This window comes from Amphiura filiformis, unplaced genomic scaffold, assembly GCF_039555335.1.
Source record: "Amphiura filiformis unplaced genomic scaffold, Afil_fr2py scaffold_68, whole genome shotgun sequence".
In the NCBI taxonomy this organism is placed as follows: domain Eukaryota; kingdom Metazoa; phylum Echinodermata; class Ophiuroidea; order Amphilepidida; family Amphiuridae; genus Amphiura; species Amphiura filiformis.
In genome coordinates this window covers 64,526-88,613 of record NW_027305532.1, presented here as the reverse complement: position 1 = coordinate 88,613, position 24,088 = coordinate 64,526, and the positions used below count along the sequence as shown (strand labels likewise).

Here is a 24,088-nt window from a genome sequence, read left to right as displayed (position 1 = left end):
AGCTACAGAAATTTGATAATTATACATGAATATGCTAGCAAGAAAGTTTATTGTAGTGAAAAGCAGATTTCCATGGATGAACAAAATTCCTCTTTCACCCAATATTTGTGGAAGAAGGGCCCAACTCCATGGAGTTGAGCCTTTCTTCCTTGAAAACCATGATTAAGTGTACGTGGAAGACTATTTGGAGAGTGGATTTTGGCTCATCTTTCGCTTTTACATGGAAGAACAGTCTGCTGGCAATATAATGCTGAGTCTAACTCATTTTTGTAAAAAATTGGAGTTGGGCCCTTCTTCCACTCAGGTATTCAATTATAAAATAAACTTCTTTCACATGTGACAATAATACTAATGCAATGACAATTATTGAAATTTTACTTCTTTATTGGGGATTTCTGTTAGGAAAAAACAAAACAAAAACAAAACCGTGAAGCTCTAGAAACATAATTACTAATTTCATTACAAAGTTATCCACCACTCCCTCCCTCTGATACAAACGAGACACATTTTACCATTTATATTTTCAGGAGTATACAAGACATGTAACATTTTAAACCCTGCCCTACCTTACGAAACTAGTTTTTTTCGCAGGCTCCATCAATTTTATGATTTGTTACCTTGTGTGATGATATGAACAATTGACATAATATTTATAGCAGGGGTGGCCTGCCTGCAGCCCGAAATGACATCTAATGTGGTCCGCAGAGCCTTTTTTACAAGACTATTATCATGAATACACAATAAAAAAGAAGTTTTTTAGTAACACTATGCAACTGTCTAAAATGGTTGGCCGCCCCTGAAGGGGTATTAATTTTTAATTATTAACAATTTGCAACACAATACCAGACCAATGAAATAGCTTAATGCTCTGTGCCTCTCATTTTTAACTTTTCTACAAAATGCTTTAAAAATTTAATTCTTGTCAATTTATTTGTAGCTGTACCCTAACTTTTCCAAGTTTACACCAATGATAACATTAACTCATTAAAATGAGCTAACAGGTTCCTTAGATGGTCCTTGTAGAGCATGGTTTGAGAACCCAATTTTCAAGAGACAACACAAGTAAAAAATATTTATACACATGAAAACTTTGCATTTTGTTCCTTCCAAGTAAGGTGTCTTCTTAAACAGCCAAATTCAGGCCTATGCTTGATTTCCAAAGCTGGCTCACAATATTTAAACTCAAGGAAATTCCGCATTCCACTTCTGTAGACCTGCACTTCATTACTGATGTTCTACATCATGCAGAGCATGGCCAAATGTTTGCTTGTTTTTAAAAGCTGGCAATTAAAAAAGTTTATACAACAAAGTTTGCTAAAAATCTTGTCCATCATGATTGTCATTGTTCTCCAACTCCTCATTTCTTTGCAGGTCCATTTTGTACTGTTGGAGGTCTTTGTAATAACGGTCCACCAGGTCCCATAGGAGGCATCATCATAGGAGGGCCCATTGGTCTCAGCACTACACAAATAAACACAAAGAGATTGGTATTAACACTTTGATTGATTGATATTTGAGGAATTAAAACTAATAGGTCCTCACATAATTCCCCCACAGGACTTGTTTAAATAAATCAAAAAGTTTTGTACAAGATTAAAAAAACACACATCAATGCGTTCACAATGGCACATTACATACTAAGTGATGCAGTTTTGAAACTTGCATTTTTATCCATTCCACTCGCACAATGTATGCAGAATGTAACCTACAGTAGTTCAAGCCTACTGAGAGTTGAAAGGATCAAAGTGCATCTTTTAAAACTGCACATTTTCTTACATACTGAGCCACTGTGACAGAACACAAGGATGTGTGACATTATAAATTTGGACCAATGGTGTCAAACATAATGTGCTACAAATTACCTTTTTAATTTTTTTATTTTAAACAAAACCTGCTGTTGATTTATTCTAAAAAGTCTTAGGGAGAAATTGTGGACCCTTTATATTCAAACTTCCACTTTACTTCTCAATGAAATAACTCCTTTACCTCATCAATATGATATCCCTCTAACATGCCTATGCACACACGAATGATACCCATTTGTAATACCACATATTTAAATGAAAGAATATAAATTCTGTATGTTCCGTAAATTGAACCGCTTTCATTATTATGCATATCAACAACTTAACAAGACACGTATACAGTACTTCCAGGTTGTTTGGACACTCTACAGCATAAGTCAAAATTAAATTTTAGTTTAGAAAATTGCTCTATTCTGTCGGTCAGACAACCAAGCTAACAGGCTTTTGCTCGGGTTGACACAAGTGAAAACATTTTCTCAACCAGAAATTTAGAAAATATCAAACTGAACAATATGTCAAATGTTGGAATTTTTATGAAAAGATGTGGCTGCTGTTTCAAATTCTGTTAACATTCCCCACACCAGCAATCATTCACTCCAGTGTCAGAGGGAGGTTGGGGAACATGCCTGGAATAGCCAAGTTATGACAACACTCAGACCGACAAAATATGCCCAGTACAACATGAACTTACAGTTTAGGCAAATGCCAAAAATTAGGGTTATCAAACGTACAGGTGACATTTTTGGAGGTGGGGGCATATTTTGACATTAAATACTATACTAGTTTTACAGAGTACCAAATTTCAAGCACCTGATTTGAACCACAAAATTGAATGACTGATTGTGTCTGGAGAACGTATAAAATGCAGAAGAGTGCAAGAAGTCATACATGGCTAGATTCTCATCATTATGAGAAAAAAACCCTGTTCTACGGCCGATGGCTGTTTTTAATTGCATACAGCTCAAATTTGTTAAAGTCGCAAAATCTGGATATGTCAGGACCGTAGAACAAGGTTTTTTTTTTAGTCGCATCACTGTTTTGTTTCATTGCTGTTGGTGTTTTTTTAATGAGGTAAATAAATCAGAACTTACTAGGCCCTCTTGGCCCTGGTGGCCCCATCATCATTCCTGGTGGTGGTGGGCCCATTAGAGGTGGTGGTAAACCTGGGCCTCCAGGTCCCATTGGCCTTGGTGGACCACCAGCAGGACCGTAATTTGCTGGTGGTGGTACCATGGTTCGCTGTGGGGGCCCAACTCCTGGTGGTCCCTCTTGACCTGGCTTTGCACCTGGGAATGGATTGTGTGGAATTTTGCCCTGTTGATATGCCTCAGCTGCAATGAAAAATAAAATGCAAACATAATAATAGGCGTAGGAGAAACCATGTGGTGGCGATGTCACACATCCAGTTTCTTAGGAATACAGTTGTTCACAAATTCCCCACTTTTTCGAGGTCAGTAGGGAGGAGGCTCAAATGTAACATCAAGTGAATGCTGTTTAGACTAGACAAGATTTCAATAAATCAAACTTCAAAAGGCATTTGTTAGTAAAAGTTGGTATCCTAGCTACTTTACCTAATTTGGACCTGTTGAATCCAAAATTGTGGATACCACACATCACTTGATTGTAAATGACCCCTGAAATAAACCCATGGCGTTATACAGGGGTCAAAAATAAACATGCTCTGATTTCACTCAGAAGCATTATCAAATTATTCGCCTTGCCATCAGTGGCGTAGCTGCCCGGGGCAAAAATTGCCTATTTGGGCCCCCGCCCCCTAGTGCAAGGAAAAAAGAGGAAAAAGAGAGGAGAGAGAGGGGGAGAGAGGGAGAGGTGGGGCAGAGAGATGGGGAATCCATACGATATGCAATACCATACGATTATTATCAATAAGCCTGGCAAAAATTGTCTATTTGGGCCCCTGCCCCCCCCAAGTGGAAATTTGGTGGATTTGGGCCCCCGCCCCATACAGTCTTGCCCCTCCTGGAAAAAATCCCAGCTACGCCGCTGCTTGTCATATGGATTACAAATATATATTTAGTGTGTGAACGACCTGTGGTTGCCGAGTTATGCACCAAAGTGTTAATAAACCAATTTTTAAGTTGTACAGGAGTCCAATTTTTGTAATTATTATGTTTTGATGAATCAAAGTGTATGAAAATATTGGATCCAAAAAATAATAATGATAAAATTGGATGCTTTACGCCCACTATTTATTGGTCTCGGTATGAGTTTTAAAATATTGGACTCGACTACGTCTCGCCCAATATTTTAAAACTCATAGCTCGATTTCAATAAATATGGGCTCAATCGATCAATTTTATATCAAACTTTTATATCAATTTTTGAATTAACAAACATCCAAAAACCGGGTTGATTTTTTTTACATCACAAAGCACCATGCCAAACCATTTATAATGCAATGATAGGAATAATTGTGTAGTGCACTACACAAACAAGACTTACTTGTTTTATCAATGAGACTCTGTGCCTGCTCCTCCATCCATTTCTGATAGTATATTCTCACATTCTCTTTGTGTTTTCTACCGTTACAATGTGTTTTCCTCACAGAGGGCTGCAAAAGAACAAGCCACATTAGATTATAAGCATTTATTTACAAACAACTGTGTCAGATTGAAAACCCCAGGGGTAAATGCCCTACTCTTTTTAAAACTGACTACAAATTTACAGGTACAGCTCTTTGAAGGTCTCTTTAATATTATTCACTAGCATATAGTGCACCTTAAAAAAAAAGGCACAGCGATTTATAGTGCGCTACGCACAGGCACAACGCCTAGACGTTGATCCACAAGCCTCAGCACACTTTACAGGTTGTCGCTGACCACTACAGCCCCACATCATTCTATAAACCATTTAACAACAATTCAGGGACTTTGCTGCTACAAGACCGCACACCCTAGACATTCCACAAATAACCTTCGCAACCAGAATCAGCTCCCAGAGTTTCGTACAGGTTACGACGAGACAATTAGCAGTAAGTTCCTTGTCCAAGGGAATTTCAAGCCAACTCAATTTTTCCACAAGATCGTACTTGACACCGCCAGGGTTCGAACCCCCAACCTCTCGCACCATAGTCGAAAGCCTTATCGATTAAGCTAAGGGCTCTTTTTGAAACTCCCTTACACAGGAAGGTGTGCGCCATCCTGCAGCTTTCCTGTGCTAGCCTTCTTTTGTTAAAATCCTGTGTGATTATAACACTGCAATTAGCCACTTAAATTAGGAGCGCGCTTTCCTGACCGAGCTTTCCTAAGGCGAGCGCTTAGCGAGGGGAATCCTGCCTTCTTTCTGTGTGAAAACGTGGTAGGGTATTTCGATGAGCCCTAACTTGACTGCTTGCTAGGTCAACTGGCACACACTGTCTTTGTTATAACCACTGAAATGATTACAACCCAATGCCTATTGCATATCATAATTCGGAATAGGTGTATGAGCCTAGGCTTGAACCAGTAACCAATAGATACTAATGTGCACTACATAAAGTAGTAAAATGTTGAAAATTACAACCCGAAAGGTAAAATTTGACCGATATTTTGACTAGCTTTTTACAAACGTAATCAGACTTTTTGTTTTTGACCCCATCGCTAATGAAGGGACTTTCATTTATGGGCCATCATCAAACTTTTGTTTGTTCCCTTAACACTCTTGCAGTAACTTTTTTCATGAAAGTTGTCTTGTACTTACGGAATCATGTGTTAGGTATGTGTCACAGTAGTCACAGTAGTACCTGAAAAACAAGTAGCAAAACATTATTCAAGACAATGTGTATTTGATATCGTAACTGTTTTTATGTGTTTGCGTGCTGTCATAAAGAATACCCTAAAATTCTCCTCATTCGTGTACAAAAAGTGTGAGTGTAGCATATCCTGGAGTCTGAATTTTTGTATTATGATCCGATTAGTAAACATATGGCGTTGCAATTGTAATCTGATCAAACCTTGTAGGAATGTGTAGCACAGGCAAGAGAATAATAAATAAAAATGCATAAATTTGGACAACAAAATCGCCTGAATTCATGCAAAAGCCTGAAAATTCTCATGCCTGGTAGCAGAGGCATGTTATTGGGGTCAAATTGTTGCAGAAGTTCCTCTTTGTAAGGATGCCTTAATTTAATAGTTTGTTGTCTCAAAGCCCAGGTTCCAAAGTTAAAAATGTAATGCGGAATGCAGTTTTTGTTTATTTTTTGTTTTTAAAACTGTAGGGTGATCTTTTTGACAAGAAAATACCACCTTCTATCTCTCAAGAAGGCATTAATTACTGTGGTCAAGATGAAGAATTTTATTGAGATTTATGACTCAGGCTATGAGATTTTTGTGTGATGCATTTGAGATAAAAACAGCTGAAAGAAAAATGAAATTTACTCAATCCAGGAATACCACGCAAAAAACGGGCAATGTGCACATGGGCTTTGAGAATGTTCTAAATGCCTGACTCTAAATCATTGTAGCAAAAGCAAATTTGTTCACAACTGCATGGAAAAAAGAAAACAATCATGGACATTGAAATACAACACTGTCCATCCAGCATAACTTGTCAAAATAAACCTTTCCCATTCCCAGAAAAACCAGTAATAAATTGTAAAAAATGTAAATTTGGGTATCGTCATCTGAAATTTTCATGAAATACACACAAAATGGCACCCTGATAATAAATAATTAGAAAATGACCATGATGCATTTCCAGAAAGGCCAAGTTTATATACAAACATATCAGGTCTGGCCAATAGCATCTGAGCACACATCATCATTGTCATAATGAGCGGTGCTGTTCATTTATAAATAAATAATATACATCAGGATGGTTCTATGTCACTCTTATGCTGTTACACATACAAGCTATACCTACAAACATTTACAAACTCACTTCATTTTAGTGTAGAGACAGTGGTGATGTGTAGTTTTGAGACAGTGGTGGTGTGGAAGAACGTCTGGTTGAGACTTTGGGCTCTAGTAGCTTCTGGGCAATTCCACGCAAACATGGACATGAAAAAACAAATTGAAAAATGCTTATGAACTTTCACACTATAAAAATAGTACAAGTGCTACCATGGCAAGATGAAAGAGGTCAACATAAAATTTATGCTCTTTCAATTGCGCCATATTGTACACATAAGGCCGTGTGTCTTAAGTTGGGAACCTTTTGCGTGACACCGACAAAATTCAAGAAATTTACGCCTTTTTTTTTTCAAACGTTTGCTTCACAAGAACTAAACATCTCACCCTATTAAAAGTATACATATTTTTGAAGCTTTTGCTCCAAGGAATTCAAAAATGACATTATTTTCTTGATAGGGGTAAGGGTTAAGAAGTTTCAAGTACAAATATCTGTGATTTTTCCATAAAAAAGTGTATGACTCAAAAAATTTGGTCCACTGATGAGATACATCCTAGAGTAAAATCTATGCCAGAAATGGATTATTCAAGGTAAGAGCATTCTAAATATGTATAGTTTTACAGGTATCCCTATAAAGGTAATCATGATACATGGGGATGAAAATTACCTTCATAAAATTTGTTGAAAAAATCGTCACATTGTTATTTCAGCATAACGTGTGTAGGAAAATCATGTCCAGAGTGCTTTCTGGTTATATACACATGCTCTCTAAACATCAAAAATACAAGGCATAACTATGAGCCTGTCTAACATGCTTTAATCCTCAGTTTTTACCCATCTTGTTTATCCTAGCTCATGAATCAAAGCGCAGTCACGATAATGAACACAAAATGTCTTCATGGTCTGCATTTTGAAGAACACAATAATTTGCTTTTTTCTTGCTCTGTGAAAGGTCAATACCAACATAATATTGTACAATATTTTGCTTTGGTACAATGGCTGGTCTTTCATCTACTTTCAAACACCCTTCTCTTGTAGTCACTTGATAATTATGAGTGAAATTCCATAGCCGTGGAGTTGCTGCTTCCTGGCTTGATCGTAATGATCGGTAATCAACATTTTTAATGTATGATTTTTAATATAGTCAGAATGAACAAAAGCTACTTCATTGACTGTAACAATGCCTTCTGATGCAACTTTTAAACAAGTGGTAATCATATGAATCACTTGATGGTTCAATGGCAATTACTGATCCTTGGCAATAATGTTTGCCATTTCTTCAGTTTCAATGACACTTTTTTGTTGGTGCTTTAGATGTAGAAGACTTTTGATCTTTGCTGGTGTCTGATTCTGCAACCTTACAAGCATAAACATGCCATACAATAACATGACAGCTCTCTGACATTCAGTTATGATCACATAACAATTAACAAATGCTACAGAGCGGAGCTTCCGAGTGCTTGGAACTGTGTCAACTCTGTTCCTGGATTATGATAATTAAATTATCAGTTACATTAAACAATGTTGCATTTTATTTTTAATATTATTAATTGCTTAACAATAACAGCATAAATGAGAGGGAGTATAATGTTTGACCTGTAGGACAATGTAGTTTTTCAAAGTAGTTCATACAATTTCTAATGATCAGACTCGTTTTTGATGGCAAAATTATTTTAGCCTTTACTAATTAACAACTCGTTAAGTGTCATTAATCTAATAATTTAGAACATTACAGGCCAACAATTTGTTTAATTCTTTATTAATTACTTGCTTCTAAAATGAGGGGTGGATATTTGACTTCTATCACAGTGGTTCAAACTCCCAACACAATTTCTGAATGTCAGTGCTTTTGTCGCATCATCGTTTTACTCTTAATTAGCAGCTCGTTAAGTGTCATTAATCTGTATAATTAAAGTAAAATTCATAAAATATTACAGGAGAACTATTAATAAGTCCATTCAAATACATCTATTAACCACACAATATTAAATTACTAAAAATTTCAAGTGGATCATAGTTGGTACCTATAAAAATTCATTTTTCCCATAGAGATTACATTGTACCGTGTCCGAAGATCCGTGTCCGTGATCCTCCCACTTTGCACTTTGTTAACTTATTGGTCCGTAAAATTAATTAGCAATGTCGTATTACTTATCTTTTGGTATCATGTTCAAGCAGAATAAATTAGCTTTCAAATGAATGTAAACTTGAAGGATTATGATGCTGTCTTCATAGTTTAATTAAAGAGAAAAGTTGAAATTTTCAGTCAAAGTGTCACACCTCCCACTTTTCCAGGGTCCCAAGTCAAGACACACGGCCATATGTATGTTATACCGGTACCATGAATACATATTTGAAGTATATACATGTATACTTCAAAAAAAACAACATTCTCAGTAAGTTTTTTTTTAATTGCTGAACTTGAAGAGTGAAATTTTTACATGCAAATGAATTTTTATTATGTATTTGATTATCTCTTCATCAAGTTTAGGGTGTCATGACTGTCATCATCATGTAGTTACTGAATACAATTTGTTTTGATATCAGTTTGCCTTTTTAACTCATCATTTTAAGTGACTGCAGTGGGGCAATTTTGACAAACTATATGAATTAAAATTGATTCTCTCAAATTCATCTTGCAAGAATTTAACATGGAATAGACATACACTATAGTATGCATGTTTTAGGATAATCAAGTTTGATACTTAAACTACATTTACCGTACAGGAGATTTGATGCGAGAATCTATTATTGCCTAATTTGCACCCCAGGACTGGATGTGATGGTCTAGTTTATTAAATCATGAATCCCACATAAAAATGCCTTTATGAAACAAAACGTGCCCACACAATCACACAGTTCATATCAGTTTTAAGTAGTGATGTGGTCGACATGCCTTATGTCGACATAATGTCGACGTCGGCACGTATGCCGACATGTCGACATCAAAAAAATCATGTCGACAAATAAAAAATTTTTTTTTTTTTTTTTTTTTTAGTTTTCAAAAAATATTTTTGGCCAGAAAAGCAAGTTATAGGCCCAAACTGACTTGTTATTCAAGGTTAGAAACCAGAGAAATACTGCTACTAAAAATAAAAAAATGCCAATTTTTTTTTACAAAGTTGGATGAACTTGTACATTTTGATTACCTTTGCTTCTATTGAACAGTCAGGGACACATTGAATTAGTATGCATTGATAGCTGTTCAATAGAAACAAAAGTAATTAAAATGTACAACTTTTTCCAACTTTGTAAAAAAAAATTGGCATTTTTTTTTTTTTTTGAGTAGCAGTATTTCTCTGGACATTTTACGCCTTTTTTGATTCAAACGTTTGCTTCACAAGAACTAAACATCTCACCCTATTAAAAGTATACATATTTTTGAAGCTTTTGCTCCAAGGAATTCAAAATGACATTATTTTCTTGATAGGGGTAAGGGTTAAGAAGTTTCAAGTACAAATATCTGTGATTTTTCCATAAAAAAGTGTGTGACTCAAAAAATTCGGTGCACTGATGAGATACATCCTAGAGTAAAATCTATGCCAGAATTGGATTATTCAAGGTAAGAGCATTCTAAATATGTATAGTTTTACAGGTATCCCTATAAAGGTAATCATGATACATGGGGATGAAAATTACCTTCATAAAATTTGTTGAAAAAATCGTCACATTGTTATTTCAGCATAACGTGTGTAGGAAAATCATGTCCAGAGTGCTTTCTGGTTATATACACATGCTCTCTAAACATCAAAAATACAAGGCATAACTATGAGCCTGTCTAACATGCTTTAATCCTCAGTTTTTACCCATCTTGTTTATCCTAGCTCATGAATCAAAGCGCAGTCACGATAATGAACACAAAATGTCTTCATGGTCTGCATTTTGAAGAACACAATAATTTGCTTTTTTCTTGCTCTGTGAAAGGTCAATACCAACATAATATTGTACAATATTTTGCTTTGGTACAATGGCTGGTCTTTCATCTACTTTCAAACACCCTTCTCTTGTAGTCACTTGATAATTATGAGTGAAATTCCATAGCCGTGGAGTTGCTGCTTCCTGGCTTGATCGTAATGATCGGTAATCAACATTTTTAATGTATGATTTTTAATATAGTCAGAATGAACAAAAGCTACTTCATTGACTGTAACAATGCCTTCTGATGCAACTTTTAAACAAGTGGTAATCATATGAATCACTTGATGGTTCAATGGCAATTACTGATCCTTGGCAATAATGTTTGCCATTTCTTCAGTTTCAATGACACTTTTTTGTTGGTGCTTTAGATGTAGAAGACTTTTGATCTTTGCTGGTGTCTGATTCTGCAACCTTACAAGCATAAACATGCCATACAATAACATGACAGCTCTCTGACATTCAGTTATGATCACATAACAATTAACAAATGCTACAGAGCGGATCTTCCGAGTGCTTGGAACTGTGTCAACTCTGTTCCTGGATTATGATAATTAAATTATCAGTTACATTAAACAATGTTGCATTTTATTTTTAATATTATTAATTGCTTAACAATAACAGCATAAATGAGAGGGAGTATAATGTTTGACCTGTAGGACAATGTAGTTTTTCAAAGTAGTTCATACAATTTCTAATGATCAGACTCGTTTTTGATGGCAAAATTATTTTAGCCTTTACTAATTAACAACTCGTTAAGTGTCATTAATCTAATAATTTAGAACATTACAGGCCAACAATTTGTTTAATTCTTTATTAATTACTTGCTTCTAAAATGAGGGGTGGATATTTGACTTCTATCACAGTGGTTCAAACTCCCAACACAATTTCTGAATGTCAGTGCTTTTGTCGCATCATGGTGTTACTATTACTTAGCAGCTCGTTAAGTGTCATTAATCTGTATAATTAAAGTAAAATTCATAAAATATTACAGGAGAACTATTAATAAGTCCATTCAAATACATCTATTAACCACACAATATTAAATTACTAAAAATTTCAAGTGGATCATAGTTGGTACCTATAAAAATTCATTTTTCCCATAGAGATTACATTGTACCGTGTCCGAAGATCCGTGTCCGTGATCCTCCCACTTTGCACTTTGTTAACTTATTGGTCCGTAAAATTAATTAGCAATGTCAGTATTACTTATCTTTTGGTATCATGTTCAAGCAGAATAAATTAGCTTTCAAATGAATGTAAACTTGAAGGATTATGATGCTGTCTTCATAGTTTAATTAAAGAGAAAAGTTGAAATTTTCAGTCAAAGTGTCACACCTCCCACTTTTCCAGGGTCCCAAGTCAAGACACACGGCCATATGTATGTTATACCGGTACCATGAATACATATTTGAAGTATATACATGTATACTTCAAAAAAAAACAACATTCTCAGTAAGTTTTTTTTTAATTGCTGAACTTGAAGAGTGAAATTTTTACATGCAAATGAATTTTTATTATGTATTTGATTATCTCTTCATCAAGTTTAGGGTGTCATGACTGTCATCATCATGTAGTTACTGAATACAATTTGTTTTGATATCAGTTTGCCTTTTTAACTCATCATTTTAAGTGACTGCAGTGGGGCAATTTTGACAAACTATATGAATTAAAATTGATTCTCTCAAATTCATCTTGCAAGAATTTAACATGGAATAGACATACACTATAGTATGCATGTTTTAGGATAATCAAGTTTGATACTTAAACTACATTTACCGTACAGGAGATTTGATGCGAGAATCTATTATTGCCTAATTTGCACCCCAGGACTGGATGTGATGGTCTAGTTTATTAAATCATGAATCCCACATAAAAATGCCTTTATGAAACAAAACGTGCCCACACAATCACACAGTTCATATCAGTTTTAAGTAGTGATGTGGTCGACATGCCTTATGTCGACATAATGTCGACGTCGGCACGTATGCCGACATGTCGACATCAAAAAATCATGTCGACAAATAAAAAATTTTTTTTTTTTTTTTTAGTTTTCAAAAAATATTTTTGGCCAGAAAAGCAAGTTATAGGCCCAAACTGACTTGTTATTCAAGGTTTGAAACCAGAGAAATACTGCTACTAAAAAATAAAAAAAATGCCAATTTTTTTTTACAAAGTTGGATGAACTTGTACATTTTGATTACCTTTGCTTCTATTGAACAGTCAGGGACACATTGAATTAGTATGCATTGATAGCTGTTCAATAGAAACAAAAGTAATTAAAATGTACAACTTTTTCAACTTTGTAAAAAAAATTGGCATTTTTTTTTTTTTTGAGTAGCAGTATTTCTCTGGACATTTTACGCCTTTTTTGATTCAAACGTTTGCTTCACAAGAACTAAACATCTCACCCTATTAAAAGTATACATATTTTTGAAGCTTTTGCTCCAAGGAATTCAAAAATGACATTATTTTCTTGATAGGGGTAAGGGTTAAGAAGTTTCAAGTACAAATATCTGTGATTTTTTTATAAAAAGTGTATGACTCAAAAAATTTGGTCCACTGATGAGATACATCCTAGAGTAAAATCTATGCCAGAAATGGATTATTCAAGGTAAGAGCATTCTAAATATGTATAGTTTTACAGGTATCCCTATAAAGGTAATCATGATACATGGGGATGAAAATTACCTTCATAAAATTTGTTGAAAAAATCGTCACATTGTTATTTCAGCATAACGTGTGTAGGAAAATCATGTCCAGAGTGCTTTCTGGTTATATACACATGCTCTCTAAAAAAAAAAATACAAGGCATAACTATGAGCCTGTCTAACATGCTTTAATCCTCAGTTTTTACCCATCTTGTTTATCCTAGCTCATGAATCAAAGCGCAGTCACGATAATGAACACAAAATGTCTTCATGGTCTGCATTTTGAAGAACACAATAATTTGCTTTTTTCTTGCTCTGTGAAAGGTCAATACCAACATAATATTGTACAATATTTTGCTTTGGTACAATGGCTGGTCTTTCATCTACTTTCAAACACCCTTCTCTTGTAGTCACTTGATAATTATGAGTGAAATTCCATAGCCGTGGAGTTGCTGCTTCCTGGCTTGATCGTAATGATCGGTAATCAACATTTTTAATGTATGATTTTTAATATAGTCAGAATGAACAAAAGCTACTTCATTGACTGTAACAATGCCTTCTGATGCAACTTTTAAACAAGTGGTAATCATATGAATCACTTGATGGTTCAATGGCAATTACTGATCCTTGGCAATAATGTTTGCCATTTCTTCAGTTTCAATGACACTTTTTTGTTGGTGCTTTAGATGTAGAAGACTTTTGATCTTTGCTGGTGTCTGATTCTGCAACCTTACAAGCATAAACATGCCATACAATAACATGACAGCTCTCTGACATTCAGTTATGATCACATAACAATTAACAAATGCTACAGAGCGGAGCTTCCGAGTGCTTGGAACTGTGTCAACTCTGTTCCTGGATTATGATAATTAAATTATCAGTTACATTAAACAATGTTGCATTTTATTTTTAATATTATTAATTGCTTAACAATAACAGCATAAATGAGAGGGAGTATAATGTTTGACCTGTAGGACAATGTAGTTTTTCAAAGTAGTTCATACAATTTCTAATGATCAGACTCGTTTTTGATGGCAAAATTATTTTAGCCTTTACTAATTAACAACTCGTTAAGTGTCATTAATCTAATAATTTAGAACATTACAGGCCAACAATTTGTTTAATTCTTTATTAATTACTTGCTTCTAAAATGAGGGGTGGATATTTGACTTCTATCACAGTGGTTCAAACTCCCAACACAATTTCTGAATGTCAGTGCTTTTGTCGCATCATCGTTTTACTCTTAATTAGCAGCTCGTTAAGTGTCATTAATCTGTATAATTAAAGTAAAATTCATAAAATATTACAGGAGAACTATTAATAAGTCCATTCAAATACATCTATTAACCACACAATATTAAATTACTAAAAATTTCAAGTGGATCATAGTTGGTACCTATAAAAATTCATTTTTCCCATAGAGATTACATTGTACCGTGTCCAAGATCCGTGTCCGTGATCCTCCCACTTTGCACTTTGTTAACTTATTGGTCCGTAAAATTAATTAGCAATGTCAGTATTACTTATCTTTTGGTATCATGTTCAAGCAGAATAAATTAGCTTTCAAATGAATGTAAACTTGAAGGATTATGATGCTGTCTTCATAGTTTAATTAAAGAGAAAAGTTGAAATTTTCAGTCAAAGTGTCACACCTCCCACTTTTCCAGGGTCCCAAGTCAAGACACACGGCCATATGTATGTTATACGGTACCATGAATACATATTTGAAGTATATACATGTATACTTCAAAAAAAAAAAAAACATTCTCAGTAAGTTTTTTTTTAATTGCTGAACTTGAAGAGTGAAATTTTTACATGCAAATGAATTTTTATTATGTATTTGATTATCTCTTCATCAAGTTTAGGGTGTCATGACTGTCATCATCATGTAGTTACTGAATACAATTTGTTTTGATATCAGTTTGCCTTTTTAACTCATCATTTTAAGTGACTGCAGTGGGGCAATTTTGACAAACTATATGAATTAAAATTGATTCTCTCAAATTCATCTTGCAAGAATTTAACATGGAATAGACATACACTATAGTATGCATGTTTTAGGATAATCAAGTTTGATACTTAAACTACATTTACCGTACAGGAGATTTGATGCGAGAATCTATTATTGCCTAATTTGCACCCCAGGACTGGATGTGATGGTCTAGTTTATTAAATCATGAATCCCACATAAAAATGCCTTTATGAAACAAAACGTGCCCACACAATCACACAGTTCATATCAGTTTTAAGTAGTGATGTGGTCGACATGCCTTATGTCGACATAATGTCGACGTCGGCACGTATGCCGACATGTCGACATCAAAAAATCATGTCGACAAATAAAAAAATTTTTATTTTTTTTAGTTTTCAAAAATTTTTTGGCCAGAAAAGCAAGTTATAGGCCCAAACTGACTTGTTATTCAAGGTTGAAACCAGAGAAATACTGCTACTAAAAATAAAAAAAAATGCCAATTTTTTTTTACAAAGTTGGATGAACTTGTACATTTTGATTACCTTTGCTTCTATTGAACAGTCAGGGACACATTGAATTAGTATGCATTGATAGCTGTTCAATAGAAACAAAAGTAATTAAAATGTACAACTTTTTCCAACTTTGTAAAAAAAAATTGGCATTTTTTTTTTTTTTTTTGAGTAGCAGTATTTCTCTGGTTTCCAACCTTGAATAACAAGTCAGTTTGGGCCTATAACTTGATTTTCTGGCGAAAAATATTTTTTGAAATTTGTTTTTTGTTTTTTTTTTTTAGAATTTTTTTTATGTCGACACACTGTCGACGTCGGTATACGAATTATATCGACATGTCGACAATAAAAAACGGTGCCGACCACATCACTAGTTTTAAGGTACAAATTCATGCCTTTTTACCACTCTAATTAATATTTATATTTCATTTTTAGGCATTTTTTAAAAAAAATCGATTAGAAAGTAATGAAACCGCAATTTTAGGCTATTCTCAATAATTTGCAATTTAAATATTACAACCGCACAAAAGTTACTGCTTGTAAATTGTCACCCTGTTAGATCGTGGAATTGCCCATAAGGCTGCACGGTAAAATAATTGTTTGCTTAGGACTGTGTGCCAATCAAAAGTAGGGTCAGTTGCAATGTGATTTATTTTGAGTGATAAACAATGCAAACTTCACACGGAATTGGTGACAGAGATGAATAAACAAACAATTGTATTTCCACAACCTAAATCTAGATTTTGGTATTTCATTTTTCAAAAAAATAATAGAAAGCAAAATTATACTTCGCTACTCAAATTTGGTATACTCACTGAAGCGTGCTCACCGGGTCAACCAGCATCTTCAGCAGATGTTATTGCTCTGAAGATTTGTTGTTGCTAGTGTCGTAGTGATGTTGTTGAGAAACTTCCGATGACGTAAAACAAGAAGATGTAGTGGCACCCCCGGGGGGTCAGGAGGTTGTCCCAAACAGGGTCGGTGTCTAGCGCTTTGTCACGGTTTAGTCTGGGTTTTTAGTTCTGATATGGATTACGTACAAGTCCTAAGACTCCCTCTCTAACACTTTACGTTCTCCCAGTCAATCTGGTGCCCTCTGCTCCTGTCAATATGTTCCTTGATCGCTGACTTTGAACTGGCTGCTTTGGATTTATGTTCTGTTAGCCCCCTTTTGAGCTTGCATCCAGGTTCACCAATGTATGTAGATGAAGGGGAGCCACAACATCTTCTTGTTTGACGTCGGAAGTGTCTCAACAATGCCACTAGTCAACAAGAAATCTTCAGAACAATAACATCTGCTGAAGACACCAATTGACCCTGTGAAAACGCTCTGGACTCCGGTTGGTGGTGAGTGTACCAAATTTGAGTATAATTTTGCTTTATTTAAAAATTTGTCAGTTCTGTGCACATGATGTCATGCAGTCAGTGCATGGGGCAGTGCTAGGAAATTTGCATAATTTAGACTTGGTTAGGCATGTCCACATTGCTTATTGTGTCGTAGTAATAGATCCAAAATTTATTATTATTATTTATTATTATAGAGGGCGACGTTCAACTCAATAAGTTGCGTCCACAGTAAATGGCTTAACTGTGTAATCCCCATAGGAAAATAGAAAATTTTCACCAGAAACTTGGAGAAGTAGTCTAAAAAGTGCTGGTACTTTATCCTTGATACAGCTAAGTCATCATGCAGATAGTTAGATTTCATCAAATAAAATCGCCTTTGTGTAAAACAGATCGGCGTGGTGAAAAATGATGCAGAAAAATGATGGCCGCAGAAAAATGCAGTTCTTTAAAAACAGACATTTGCCCATGAACTTTGCTATTTTTGACCTACAAACATGGTTGACCACTCATTTTTAAGTTAAGGGGGTACTACACCCCTGTGGTAAATTTGTGACTATTTTTGCATTTTTCTCAAAAAAATAATAAACACTGGTAATAAAATTTATGTATATTATAGGGGCAAGGAATCCAATTACTACACTGAAATTTCAGTGACTCAAGACATGCGGTTCAGTATATATGATAGTAAATGAGGTACATTCTAACGGTACCTTATTTCTTATCATAAATAACGAAGGGCTTGTCTTGGGTCACTAAAATTCCAGTGTAGTAATTGGATTCCTTGCCCCTATAATATACATAACTTTTGTTACCACTGTGTTATTAGTTTTTGAGAAAATGCAAATATAGACACAAATTTATCAAGGGTGTAGTACCGGGTAGTACCCCTTAAATAATCACCTTTTTATTACAAAACAATTTCCATGTGAAATATCCTACTTGAAAATTTTGTGATCATGCCTAACTAGTAACTTGGTAGAAGTTTGATTGTGCATCACATGATCAATGACATCATATAGTGCCGTACGATTACACTGACTTTCCTATTTGGCGAGGATGACAATTTTGACCTCCTCATCTGTTTACAAACAGAAATGTAGACAAAATACCGTTCTGCTTGTAACACTCAAGTATCAGAAGGATGGTCCACAATAGGGTGTTTAACGTAACATGAATAGGGATTAAAAGCTGTCAAGTAGAACCATGACCCCATGTGCTTCTTTTGTCCAATTTCCCATCAAGATTTCAAACAGAAACTGTTTATGGACTTTCAATTTCCCATGTGTTTGAATGGGAATTATTTTGCCTACTCGCCACAAGTTTGGGGAGCACATTTCTTCAATATTTTGACAAGTTGACTGACATCAAATGTTCTATTCTATATTGTTTGCCAATAATGTCTGTAGCCAACAGTACGTCCAAAGTTGTAATTTTTGATCCCAAAAAGATCGGATATTTTTATTCCCGATCCGATTCCAATTCCGCACCCTTCGCAGGGGTGCAGAATTCGGAAGATCTTTGACGATAATTTTGCCTTTTTGGACACTAAAATGCATTTGATCCTTAATTTTGTTTCAGTCTTAAATTAGCAAGCACAATAAGGCGAGTACCAATTTTATATACCGTACTGTTGATTAAATTTTGAAGAAATTTCTTGAATATCTGACCTGCGCAAACCGTCAAGTCAAGTGTGTATTTCCCAGACAAACAAAATGACGCGAGCCAGTTCGTAGGTACAGCGTATCGTAGGACTGGTGAGCGAGTCTAGTACAGACCTAGAATCACGATCATGTCACTTTATTGTCAGAAATTAATATTTTGTTCTGGGACTGATTGAGTGATTCTGTTTCTGATTTTGTTCTGGGACTGGGACTATAGCTAAAATAATAGTTCCTCGATCATGAGTGCTCAATTGGCACGCAATGACAATTGCGTCAAGCGTACAACGCCTACCACACACGCTTTGGATGGCGCTGCATTTCCTGTGCATGCACAATCGATCGCGCTATCGTGTTCTTCCACTAAACTTGCGACATTATGCAGTGCAAGCAGAGAACATTCATACTCTAGGTATGCTAGGTGAATTCAAATTTGCCATCAAACTGCATCATTTTATATATCAAATTAAAGCCCTTGAGTAAATAAAGCCAAAACTGAAAACCATTTTTTCATAGCACTTTCCGTAGCAAAGTTACATCTTGTCAAAGATTGACTTTCATCAAAAAGTTTCAGCTAGCAAAATTCCCCAAAACGGCATTTTGGGGGTGTTTCTAGATCTTAGTCTCATTATGATAGCAGCTTTTTTTAATGGAACTGCTATCAAAATCCCTCTAAAATTCCATGTGCGGGTGACTTATCACCATAAAAAAACATATATTTGGGTCAAGTGAAGTATAGAAAACATATTTATGTAGGTTTCTTTCTTCGGGCAGTTGTTTTAAATTTCTATGTAAAAATGCATTGACATTATCGGCGAATTTGGCTGACTAGCAAATGTGTTAACTAAGGTTTGCCTGGGTTACCTACATACTCTCATGATCGAGAAATTAATAATATTATTTTACTTGATAGACATCACGAGCGCCATTGAGCGCCGCACTGTTTAATGTTTATATTACAACTTGCCTCATTTGGGTAACGATCTACCATATTTGGATACGACAGATAATTTATGTTCGTTGAAATTCCCTACACAGTTTTGTATGTGCATGCATCCGTCAATGGGCATTTTGCATGCATGCATGGTTCATGGGTTTGCATGGTTTGCATTAGTCCGAGGTGCTCTGACGATAACACTCCGATCGCCAGGCAATCTACGTTATTAACGTCAGAGAAGGACTACGTCCAGATTAGTAGGGATAATTGACTGCAAACAAATTGCCCCATTTTCTTTTACTTACTTGCTATGGCTTATTCCACGGTCTCATGTAGTCTCCTCCATCATATGAATATTTAGAGCTACATTTTAAACTGTCATTGTGTCTAAATCCGCAGTATTTTAACGATAATCACAGGCACTAAATCGCTCAAATTCATCGATAAATTTTTACATGAGTGCTATTACGCATGCGCAGAAGATTGGATTTCGCTAATGGCGTAATTGGATATCCCTAGGCGATATCATATTATTTCGTTTCATTCCCACTCAGGCATGCACAGTCACGCATAGCCACTCAAGTTCTTCCTTTTAATCGTATAAATTTAAAAGTGCTTAGAATTGCTTAGAATTTTAATATTAAGACATTACCTTTTGTAATTATTATAATTATATTCTTTATAGTTGTTTATTACTGGTAGAATGTTCTATTCTTATTAATTAATTAATTATCTGGTAGAATGATTTATTCATATTAATTAATTAATTAATTAATTAATTAATTAATTAATTAATTAATTAATTAATTAATTAATTAATTAATTAATTTTTAATTAATTAATTAATTAATTTGTTCTTTTTTTTATATATAGGTTACTTAGCTACTGGTATTAGTATTTGTGACTGTGATATTTTTGTTTCTGTTTTTTATTGCTTCGAATTTTCTTAAGATATTCCTTTTGTAATTTTTCATTGGCTTATTTAAATGTTTGGTTTTTTTAACAGAAATTACGGGTTTTTTTATTGTCTTGTTTATTTGTGCATGAAGAGCCAGAAATATGCCCCTCCCCAACTCAACACAAAAGCTAGCAACCAACCATGAGAGTTACAAAATAGCGCGAAAAGGAATTATTGCACCACCCCTTAACTGATTAATAAAATATTCAATCGCGATATAGGCCTATGCACAAGTATTATTTATGAAAACAGCGTGCAGCACGACTCTTAATATTAAGTATGCCTACAACTAGTGAAACCACTGAACTATTTTGTGTAAAAAATAAAAAAAAAAAAAAACCATCCGCACAAATAGTAGCATATAAACCCACCAAAAGCGGTATAACGCTCATTAAATCGGTGTTGTTGTCGAACTAATCCTCCTAAAGCTCGTATTAAAAAGACAAGTAATAAAAAGTTAACTAAATGCTAAAAATGATGTAGGCCTAGGCCGAAAAATTGTGTATTATTTTTTTGTCCTAGACACTCAACGATAAACCACTATCAAGTATGAATAAAAGACTGTTAATTGTCCAAATAAATCAATTTATAAACGTTGAGGAAGTTGTTCATTTTGTCATTTTGTAAAACAAAAATTAAAATAACTAACCTGACAGATTTCAGGATCATATTCCAAGATTTATTTTCTCATGCAGCGCTGCCCAGGCCTGCATGTTATGCCGTCAAGAAAATCAACCCTTGGCCTACATTTTTCAACATGCAATATAATTCCAATGTCATAAATAGTGAACGTTGCATTGAAGATGAGGATGCTTGGACGATACAGATATTAAGCACATGTTAAATGGGGGTGGGGTATGGGGATGTCCCAGTTTGTTTAACAAGGGCAATTATTATTTGGCCAAACAATTTTGGTCACCTGAGGTCAAATTAGTAAAAATTATCATATGCATGGGCATCAAGTGTAGAGTCAACATTTAGAGCCAAAATTTTGAGAGGTCATTTTCGGGTCACCAAAGGTCATCCGAGGTCAAATGAGTAAAAACTGTCATATGGGCATGAGACTTGGTTAATACAGTCAACATTTAGAGCCAAATTTTTTGAAGGTCATTTCGGGGTCACCAGAGGTCATTGGAGGTCAAATTATTAAAAACTGTCATATGGGCATGAAACATGGTGGGTACAGTCAACATTTAGAGCCAAATTTTTGAAGGTCATATCGGGTCACCAGAGGTCATTGGAGGTCAAATTATTAAAAACTGTCACATGGGCATGAAACTTGGTGGATACAGTCACCATTTAGAATCATATTTTGGTAAGGTCATTTGGGGGTTACCAGGGGTCATCTGAGGTCAAATTTTTAAAATGTTGTATTGGCATAAATTCTCTGTCGAGATTTGATCAGCAACTTCAAAAATTGGTTTGATTTACACTTATGGATTTCACGTTCAAGTCATTAACTGTTTTGACCGTGATATCATCAAAATAGGGGGTATAATTTGCACTGTCCGCAAAATTTGGATAAAAGGGTACTTGGGAAAAAGCGCGATAAGTTTATGTAAATATTAAGTGTCATTGAAAAGGGGTGTTTGAAATTCTTGTCATTGAAAACCACAAAAAAGTGGTTGTTTTTGGCCAAATTTTGTCCTCGACAGTGCATGAAAAGTTGGGGTAAATTTGATGAAAAATCAATTTTTGCCAGGCTTATTGATAATAATCGTATGGTACTGCATATCATATGGATTCCCACATCTCTTTCCTCCTCTCCTCCCCCCCTCTCTCTCTCTCTCCCTCTCCTCTCTTTTTCCTCTCTCTCCTTTTTTTCTCTTTTTCCTTGCATACTAGGGGAGGGGTACCAAATAGGCAATTTTTTGCCAAGGGTTCCGGCGACCTGCCCCCCAGAACTTGAAGAGCGTCGTGTAGGTTGGAGATAGCACATTACCCATAATTTGTTTAATGTCATCTATGGTAGGCCTACATGTACTCTGTACAAAATCGCCCCCACCCCCGCCTTGGGAAAAAAATCCACTTTTTCAAAATCAGCACCCCCCCCCATGAAATCCTGCGTACGGGCCTGATGATATGAGGGAATCTAACTCTCAAAATAACAAAATAAGGGGCTGTGCAACAATTATGAGCCCTGGGGAGGTCTGAAAATTGTGGGAAAAAAAACAGTTGGGGAAGACAGTACGGAAACGCTTTAATATGCAAAGTTTCCTGCACGCTACACTCGCAACATACCTAATTCTAGACCATTTAAGGTTTGCAAATTGGTATCCCAAACATTTGGCATGTTCAAAGGGTGGGGGGAGCAAAGATTTTTTGGCGGCCCGAGGGGGGGGGGCAAGCGATTTTGGCAGGCCGAGATGGGGGATTTTTTGGCGGGCCGTTTGGAAATTTAACCGGGGGCTCATAATTATTTGTTTTTTATTTTACTTGGTCTAATTTATTTAATCCAAAATAAATTAACACATTAACATAAATCAATAACAGTTTATAAATCATAGTAATAAAAACACTGCTTCCTCATAAATAGATTTATAAAATGGGAAAACAAAATTAAGAAGAAAAGAAAATGCACAAATATTCACATAATTAAAAGTAAATACTTTAATAGTAAGCGTAAATAAAGATATGATGATGATAATAATAATAATAATAATAATAATAATAATAATAATAAAAAGAAAACAGTAAATATTTATACATGATTAAATGTGAATACCTATCCCAAGAAATAATTCATTTACATTACTACATTTGTATAACACTGCTATTTCAATTTAACCTGAAAAAACCCGAAAAAAACCCCCATAAAAACAAAAATGTACGATCTTTTTGCGATATCGCCCAACCCTAAACTCAAAACCAGGAAGTAATTTGACAAAATTGAATGTACGTGACAGTGCAAGATATAACCGAGCTAATATAACTTAATTTCTGCTTCTAAGAGGAATTACTTTCTTTAGTTTAAAGGCCATGGATGACTTATAAAAAATATATGAAATAACTACTGGAGCAAGGCAGGAGGTGAGCATGAGGTTTCGAATAAATCGGTTGCGCACGTAAAGACCCACGGCGCTGCCCCGGTTTGGGCCTATACTATATTACGTAGCGGTAAGTAGGCCAGTGGGACAACGAAACCGCTACGTGAACGAGCTAGGTTTGCATTTGGCTTGCTTTTGGTTGGGATGGATCGCTCATTTCAAAAGTCATTTGGAACATAAAAGAAGGGAGATATTCAATGCAACAATAATAACAACATAATAATAATCTTCTATACATGTATAACACTCACTTTGGCATTATAGAAAGCTTTACAGATGACAATACAGGTAAAAATCTTTCACAAATTTACCACCGCACGACGCGACGTTGTCCTTATTTTCTTCAATCAATGTTTCTAGTTTCAAGATAAATAACCACTAGTTCAAAAATATTAAAAAGCTTTTGTTTATTAAAAAAACACAGTCACAATATATTTTAAT

At 35.0% G+C, this 24,088-nt stretch overlaps 1 protein-coding gene across 1 annotated transcript; it reads right to left on the bottom strand.

Annotated features, from left to right (window-relative positions):
* Nucleotides 1-363: 363 nt before the first annotated feature.
* On the bottom strand, nt 364-23,995 carry LOC140144638 (U1 small nuclear ribonucleoprotein C-like). Its single transcript, XM_072166451.1, has 6 exons — nt 23,899-23,995; nt 6,684-6,776; nt 5,505-5,547; nt 4,269-4,377; nt 2,897-3,136; nt 364-1,461 (listed from the first exon to the last, which is right to left on the bottom strand). Exons 2-6 carry the CDS (start codon nt 6,686-6,688, stop codon nt 1,358-1,360), a joined length of 501 nt encoding a protein of 166 aa, XP_072022552.1. The 5' UTR covers nt 6,689-6,776; nt 23,899-23,995; the 3' UTR covers nt 364-1,357.
* Nucleotides 23,996-24,088: the final 93 nt, after the last annotated feature.

Coding starts and splice junctions, on each gene's coding strand:
- LOC140144638 (XM_072166451.1), bottom strand. Junction 4,378..5,504: donor CATACCTAACACATGATTCC/GTAAGTACAAGA, acceptor GTTCTTTTGCAG/CCCTCTGTGAGGAAAACACA. Junction 3,137..4,268: donor GAGTCTCATTGATAAAACAA/GTAAGTCTTGTT, acceptor TTTTCATTGCAG/CTGAGGCATATCAACAGGGC.